The following is an 8,972-nucleotide window of genomic DNA, read 5'->3' on the forward strand; positions in this document are numbered from 1 at the left end:
TTGATGATATTGTGAATAGTCTCAACTTCCTAATCCTCACAGACATCCTCATTGCTGACTGTGGAGGAAAATGAGACTTGAGCCATGGAAACAAGGATTTGGCCACATTAGTTATGTTAGCTTTCAAGTAATTAGTATATTTAATATATTCTCCCTAATGCATGCCTCATGTATTAATTGATTAAACTTCCCAAGCAATGTTTCTTCATGTGACTTTGGAAGAGCAAGAAGTCAGGCATGGACTCTGGATGTCATGCCTTTGACAACTGTCTCTGCGTTACAATTCTTCTTGCTTACGTGTCTTTGATCCAACAACTGAACTAACTCCCTGATTCCTCAATGGGCATGTTCAACCACTGGTCATTCAGAACCCAGTGTGCTGCTTCTCTGGATTTCCTCTCCCTATTCTCTATGTCATTTCTCTTCCAGCTCAAAATCATTTCTTACCAGCTTTCTCCTACAAAAGAAGCTGTGTTATGTCCATCACTATCTTCTCAGTCTCTGACTGTACTCAGTTGCTATTCACTTCAGTCCTCTTGGCAACATGGATCTTTGTGTTCTTCCATCAGAATCAGGATGTTAAAATGCAGATTCCTGGACGCACCTTTGACCAGTTAAATCGGGATCTCTAGGAGTGGAGCCGGGGAATCTACACTGTCAGATGTATGCCACATGGTATTCAAGCACCGTGAGTTTGAGATAACAGCTTTGTGGTGTAGAAGAGCTATGACTGCCCTTCCTATGGAATCTACTCTCATGCTTGCAGGCACAAATTTATACAACTTGCACCATAAGACCAGAACAAACTATAAATGCCTGACTTCTTGCTCTTCCAAAGTCACATGAAGAAACATTGCTTGGGAAGTTTAATCAATTAATACGTGAGGCATGCATTAGGGAGAATATATTAAATATACTAATTACTTGAAAGATAACATGACTAATTTGGCCAAATCCTTGTTTCCATGGCTCAAGTCTCATTTTCCTCCATCTTCAAACACTGCACTGTAATTGGTTTCTTCTAAATTTCTACTCTAATTTATTCTAGCCTGACCTCTGAGTGAAAGATTAAGTAGAGTAACAATTATACTTTCCAAACAAATTTTTTTCCTGTCTAAAGAAGCCAGCTACTTCTAGCAGGGCTTTTTAAAAGCGTCTGCATCTTCTCTTGTTTCCCTATAGCATGAAAACATGGTAAGAAGCAGCATCCTACTCTTTAGCTAATGAGAATATAATATGAATTACTGTCAAAGATACACACACATACATACACCAGGAAAGAACAGCTAGGAAGCCACCTGTACTGTGGACCCGGAGTGCTTTGATTCACTATTAGGAATATTAACCTAAAGGAGATAGTCACCTATTGTTTGAGTCATGTCAGCCCTCACCGGAGACTCTGGGGCATAGATCTATTTACCAGACCATCTGCTTGTTCCTCAACTTAGTGCTGAGAAATGAATTAGTAATACAATCACATAGGCAAGATCTTCCTTTTTTTTTTAACAAATGATAATACTGGAAATTACGCTTACAACTTTGATGAAGGCTGGGCTTACCAAAATGAAGTCTAAACCTAGATTCAAACTATCTGAAAATCAGTTTCCACTTATGTTATTGACACAAGTGTCTCCATCATTACCTATTTTTATTTGAATATGTAAGTTTTGAAATGAGTGTGGAAGTCCTTTAGAGACAAAATGACGCAGTGCAATGCAGCCTTTTCCATTTCAGCTCTCACGATGACTGCATATATTTGAGACAATGCTTTAATAGATGGTCATAAACTATCAAAACCATCACGTCAGAAACAATTAACTGGATATGTTTACATTGCATGAGCGTAAAGTTATTTGTAAATTTTTTTTAGTTATGAACAACCTTGGGATATTGATGGTCATTGATAAAGGCATGAGCACTCACTGTCTAAATACTTTCAGACTCAGTTTATAGTAATATGATTAGTTACACTAATAATACTGCTTGGGCACAGTCTTGCTAATTATAATATTATAAATATTAATGTCACCCAGCCTTTCTGTTTGATTGCCATTCATGGAGTCATTCATCACAATATTTTCCTGGAAACCAGCAAGATTTTATTCCCCCCCTCCTTTTATTTTTGGTCATTGGACTTGCAGTCATTCATACACATTAATCTATAAGAAGCTCTTATTTTTGGCTATCTCAATGTAAATCATTATATGATGTTTCTCTTATTCTTTCTGAGTCCCTAACCATGCCATCGAAAGCACAGAACCCAGGGTTTTTGTTTTCCATTCTTTTTCATGTGACCTGTTTCAAGTTAAGATTCATTTGAATTATTAAATGCTTCCTTAAAGAATCTTTTTATACTTGCCTCTCTTTTTTTAAAGTTAATTATTGATGTAGTGACAAGCTGAAAAGACTAAGAATTATAATTTTTTCCTCCCCTCATTCAGGACTCAAGAAACGTCTTCTGACAATGGTTGTCTATTTAGAATAATACAAAGGAAATACAAAGGCAAAATACTGAATGTTGTTTCAGAAAAGATTTGCTAAAATCACTGTATTATACAAAATGTAAATGTAGTGTATATTTCTCTGAAAATAGCAGTTAGAGAGAAAGTTGGGACATAACCTTTTGAGCCCAGATTTAACCACACACATAGCAGAAGCAGTTACAAAAGATACTGATTAGATTTTAATTTTAAAAACTTCATCATATTATTCAGGGCTCCAGTGATTTGATTGTCTGAAAATAGAAAGGTAATGTTATAATTTCCAGAGCTGGTTAAAGAATAAAGAAATCTCCAGCCTCCCACTGGAAAGAATGCCAGTCATCACCACAGTAAGCAAGAATTTGGAGGCATTTTATACTATAAACTTCAATCTTTTTCCTTTATGTGACCTTGTGTTATACAGGTTTCATAAAAATGTAGCTCAGAGACCTGTCATATAGTTGTAATCAAGGCTCCTTCAGAACAATTCTACTATGCAGTCACATCCAATGGGGCATCTGTGTTTCCCCTGTTAGTAGGACAGTGGGAGGGCAAACAAGACCCGAAATGGAAAATGAAAAAGCCAGAGTCCTTAAGGACAACCCAAGAGAGGTGACCACGTACCTTTCCCACAAGTTCAGCAATACAAGGGACTGGTTTCCCTTTCTGGTGACTCTTCGTGGCTGGACTCTGCCCATCCCAGTCCTGTAGTTCTTCAATGCTTTTCAGATAAAGCAAGGCTTTGAGGCCAGTGCAGTAGTCTTGGATGATAGTGAAATCCTGATTTTGAATAGCACTGCATACCTAGAAAAGGTAGAGCAACCAACAGAATGTCAGTTCAGTTGCTCAGTCCTATCAGACTCTTTGTGACCCCATGGACTGCAGCACACCAGGCCTCTCTGTCCATCACTAACTTCCAGAGTTTACTCAAACTCATGTCCGTTGAATTGATGATGCCATCCAACCATCTCATTCTTTGTTGTCCCTTTCTCCTCCCACCTTCAACCTTTCCCAGCATTAGGGTCTTTTCAAATGAGTCAGTTCTTCACATCAGGTGGCCAAAGTATTGGAGTACCAGCTTCAGTCAAACCAAGAGCTAATTCTCCAAACAGACTCACTTTTCAGACAGTCAACACAATTTATTTTACATGCCAGGCACTGGTCTAAGCCTGACATGTCAGTCATTGCCTGCCGGGGATGGGAGTGTTAGGGAAGGAAAAACTGCCAAGGGGCACAGCGAAACTTTCAGGGACTATGGATACTTTCATCAGCTTGATGTGGGGACAGTCTCACAGGTATATACATATTTCAAAACATCAGACTGTATACTTTAAATATGTGTAAAGTGTTAGTTTCTCAGTTGTGTCTGACTTTGCAACCCCATGGACTGTAGCCCTCCAGGCTCCCCTGTCCATGGAATTCTCCAGGCAAGAATACTGGATTGGTTTCCATTCCCTTATCCAGGAGATCTTTCCAATACAGAGATTGCACCCAGGTATCCTGCATTGCAGGCAGATTCTTTACCATCTAAGCCACCAGGGAAACCCTATGTCATGCATAGTCAGTATGGCTGTAAAAAATTAGGTCCAATAGGTAGAATTTCCAAGGAGTTAAATTCAGCACAACCTAAGAACAGACATTTTAATCTCTCATTTGCTTTCTGTTAAGATGTACTGCTTAGAGGTACATGTCCTGGCTGGTCACGTACCTTGTTTGAAGGTGGTCATGCTGGGCTGGAGTGCTCTCATCAGTTAACTCAGCCCGCAGGTACCAATGCCTACCTCTTCAGCCTCATATATTGTTGTTCTTCTTTGTATTCACTATGCTCCAATCATCCAGGTCTTTCCTCTTTTCCTCAGATTTGCCACATTCTTTCTTTGCCTTGAGACCTCGTAAGACCTTGCTGCCTGGAAGGCCTTTGCCTTTTACACATGGCTGACCAACCCCCCAGGCTTCAGTCTCATGGGAAATATTACTTCTTCAAGGAGGCCTCTAGGAGCTCCATAAGGAGGTTAAAGCCTCCTTAACTCATAGAGTTTTGACTTCTAACTTTTGCAAGATTATTTGATTGACAGCTCCCTTCCCCGATAGACTGAAGCTTTAGGAGGGAAGAACCTATATTTATTTTGGACAACATATTATCCCCAGGGACTAGCACAGAGTTTGTCACTTATTCTGCTCTTAATAGAGATATGTTTAATGACTGCATATGCAGGAGAGATTTTTTTTTTTTTTTGCATGACCATTTGTTAGAAAATAGAGATTTAATTCTAGAGTTAAGGAAGGCTGAATCTGAGAAATTAGGATCCTTCTAAAAACAACATATTTGAGAGTCTGTTAGGATTTGAGTTAGAGCTTGAATTCAGTGGATTTAGAGAAACACTTTCAGATTGATTACTTACAAAGATAATTCTCCAATTTTTATACTACACATAGACTCCAGAAACTCATTTACAACTGCTGGTAGGACCTCTTCATCCATATGGCCCACCATCACTTAAACACAAAATTTATCACCTAGAATTCAGTGACTCTCCACATCCATATTTCAAATCAATCCAAAGAAACAACCATCCAAACAAAAGTAAGCAAAGCAAAACTCATTTCTAGCCTATCTTTCCAGATGTTAGATTCTTAGCATATATCATAGTGCCTGGGGATAGCAGCCAATAAAGAAGCTCCAATACTTCTGGCCACCTGATGCAAAGAGCTGACTCATTGGAAAAGACCCCAATGATGAGAAATTGAGGCCAAGAGAAGGGGGCGACGAGGATGAGATGGTTGGATGGTATCACAGACTCAATGGACATGAGTTTGAGCAAACTCAGGGAGATAGTGATGGACGGAGAAGGCTGGCGTGCTGCAGTTCGTGGGGTTGCAAAGAATCGTATATTACTTAGCGACTGAATAACAACAACAATGAAAACTCATGTCATATGTGAATGTAGATGAGGAAATACCTGAAAATAGAAGGACAAACCATATTCTACTTCAAGGTCTCTTAAAGCCTTCTGGGTGTTTAATTAATATATTTCATTACAATCCTCATGCCTAGCACACCACCAAATACTTAGCTGTTGCGAGGCTGGTTGAGAAAATTTACTGAAAACATACTGAGAGGTTCTAGAATAGGGAATGGGAAATAGAAACAGAGAAAGGGCAAGAAGAATGTATACCTAGCAGTTCTCAGCAAAGAGTGGTAGTCATTTCACTATGTACATATAAAAAGGCCAAATGTGGGATTCTGGGAATAGAAGCATTTAAAATGAAGGCTTAAGGAAGACAATGAAGGACACTCAGAAGAGACACAAGACAGATGTCAAATGCTGCACGAAGGGTCAATAATATCAGAGGTGAAGAGGTATCATTAAATTTGTCAATCAAAAGACATTAGCATTTATGGTGGATAATTTCTGCAATAGGGCAGAAGCGTGTTAGGATGAATTGAGGAGTCGATGAGGATTGAGGAACTGAAGATATGAAGATGGAATGATCTGATGAGAAGTTTGGCTCATGTAAGAAAAAGAGCAGAGCTAGTGGTATAAGTAGGAGAATTTTGTGTACTATTTTTATAAGGATGAAAATGGCTATGTTTTAAGGGAATGTGGCCATTTTATATTTCAGAATAAAACAGAATGGCTCCTGTATATTAAATTTCTGTCAAACTTGGTTGAATGATGATGTGGTAAGAATAAAACAATGCAATATATAACATGAGGTAGGCTCTTATGATGGGCCACATACTCTGTTCAACACTTTTTAATGTATTATATCATGAAGTCCTCAAAATAACACTAAGAGGTAGGTTTAATTTTTAGCCCTAATTTACAGATGAGGCAAGTGAGATGCAGAGACATTAACTGACTTGTCCCAGGCAGGCCACATGGTTAGAAAGTGGATTATACTACATAATTCATGACCATGCAGGCTAAGGTGACTTAGGTGGAGACATTCACAGCAGAAAAACTCTTTTCATATAATGAAAATTATTTTTTCCATGAACCAAAACCATGCATATATACTTTAAATGGTCAATTATCTTCAACCCAAATATAACTATTGTTTTGAAAAACTGATCTAGTAGATAAAAATTGTCAATGTCTTCATGTTTTACTTCTTACTTGTATAGTATGAGTAAAAACAATAAGCCAAAACCAAAAGCAGAAATAAAAACCTTTCATTTCCTATTGTGAAGGGCTGTATGTTACTACAATGTAGGAAAGAACATTGAATAACTAAATACAGACAAGAATATTTTCTAGGAAGTCCATTTATATCACATAAAAAACCTGTTTCTCAGGAAGAACAATTTAAGCATTAATTAGGCCTGTTATAACTTTCTTAGAGTTGTTTTCTTTTCAGAACAATGATAAAGAACATCATTATAATCTCCTCCACAGGATTTTTTTTAAACTGTAAAAGTCAACTGACACTTTACTTAATCTTCTTTGTTCTGTGAGATTCTATTTTTTTTTTTGTAGTATATGCTAATGGATACACTTTTACTATAGTCTTAAAACATTTACCCATATGAACATAAGAGATCAGATTTTGAAAATCACACCATGTCATGTAATTTATAGGATGTTCACGATTGCTGTGAAAACCTGCTGCTGAAAGGACTCTAAAAAGGACTCTAGCCACTTTGCAATGCATGAATAGTCAAGTTTAGTCTTAGTCCTCCCTAACTTTCCTGGTGAGAAGATACAGAAGCCACTACTTCCCTTAATCCACAATTTGTATAGAGTGGACTCAATCAAATGGTGCCAGAGTGACCGGAGTGACTTGTGTATTTTAACTATGGAAGATCATATGGCGCTAAAGACTAAAAAGACTTCCTCTTTTTCCCACCCTCTTGTATGCTCTTTATTCTACTGTCCTTACATAATTGGGAGCTGCATTGAGCAGGTGAGGAGGACATAGGACTTGAAGAGGGAGGAGAGACTACCGGCTGGTGACTGAACATGGCTGGGATGGGGTGCTATGCGGGAAGCCCTGGACCCCACCATCAGGGTCAGAGGGGACCCCTTCAGACATGTTTCATCATAAAGCAACTGTCACACTATAATATACTTTCCGAAAATAATTTAACTTTTTTCCCCATAAGATTAAACATTAATTTTCTGAAAGAATTTCTGATAATAGAAGCTTTTAGATTGCTATCTCTTTGAAAAATAATATACACACACACACACACACACACACATATTATCAGAGGGTCTTATTAAACTGTAAATTCTGTTTCTGTAGGTTTGGAGTGAGTTCCAAGTTCCAAGTTTCTGCCTTTGTGACAAGCTTCCAGGTGGTGCTAAGGTTGCCGACTACATTTAGAATAACAAAGATTTAAGCACCGGTGGGGATGAATCTCTTATCTTAGAAATGCCTTCTGCAAAGTAAATTTCTTCCAGACAAATAATTTCCTGCTTTTTATTATCAGACTGCAATATTTTGGCCCTTTAAAGCTCTACTTACAATAATGTTATACGTGAAAACACAAGAGTAGTTTTCTGATGAAGTAGTAAGTCCATGGGATTTGATGCTCAGAAAACGGATTTGCTCAGAAAGGTGCCTTGTTCTTCCCTAACCTGCACTGAGGGTTTTATCTCTATCTCAAAGGTAAATGGTTCCTTTTAAAACTCCAAACATGTAGCTGCTATTCCTAAATGGGTGTATTTTATATGACATCTCTTAATTGTTTGTTTAACAGCTCTGATTAGGACTCTTAATAGCTGTTAACATGTTTGCTCAGTATAATTTGTAAGTTCTTTATGGTGAAGGCTGGTTTATCTTTCTTCGCAGCAGGGCATCAGGTGCCATTATAAGGATCATTGCCACCATTAATTATTTCCATGAGCGTGAATCTCCCTACAGTGAGCTGTTCTAAATAGGGGCCCTTGATTCTCAGCAGGGCCAGCTGTATGCAGAGGCTGAGTTTGTGGTGACCCCCTGTGCAGCATGATTTGAGGTGTGCCATAAAGTTCCCATGGCCACCAAACGGTCCCCTCCAGAGGTCTGACACAGTGCCCTGAATTTTCACTTTAGGTGAAGACACATTTAACAGGAGCCTGTCTATGCAAAGCAACTGTAAACATACCTGGGAGGTGACAGAGGGTTGCTGGGTGCTACTCCTTTCTCATTATTTTTCATTAAATGAGATTAACTATATTAGTAGTAAATTACCTATTTATGATGGTCTATATCAATAACCTCAGATATGCAGATGACACCACCCTTATGGCAGAAAGTGAAGAGGAACTAAAAAGCCTCTTGATGAAAGTGAAAGTGGAGAGTGAAAAAGTGGGCTTAATGCTCAACATTCAGAAAACTAAGATCATGGCATCCGGTCCCATCACTTCATGGGAAATAGATGGGGACACAGTGGAAACAGTGTCAGATTTATTTTTCTGGGCTCCAAAATCACTGCAGATGGTGACTGCAGCCATGAAATTAAAAGACACTTACTCCTTGGAAGGAAAGTTATGATCAACCTAG

General features: G+C 38.4%; 1 protein-coding gene across 1 annotated transcript in view; it reads right to left on the bottom strand.

The window, feature by feature from the left end:
- Nucleotides 1-8,972, bottom strand: part of LOC105003358 (dihydropyrimidine dehydrogenase [NADP(+)]) — a 469,109-nt gene that overhangs the window by 137,376 nt on the left and 322,761 nt on the right. The window contains exon 8 of the mRNA XM_010860499.1: nucleotides 3,105-3,284. Coding sequence (XP_010858801.1) covers nucleotides 3,105-3,284 — 180 coding nt within the window. The remainder of the gene's footprint in view (nucleotides 1-3,104; nucleotides 3,285-8,972) is intronic.

Source organism: Bison bison, unplaced genomic scaffold (genome assembly GCF_000754665.1).
Source record: "Bison bison bison isolate TAMUID 2011002044 unplaced genomic scaffold, Bison_UMD1.0 scf7180017864466, whole genome shotgun sequence".
In the NCBI taxonomy this organism is placed as follows: Eukaryota; Metazoa; Chordata; class Mammalia; order Artiodactyla; family Bovidae; genus Bison; species Bison bison.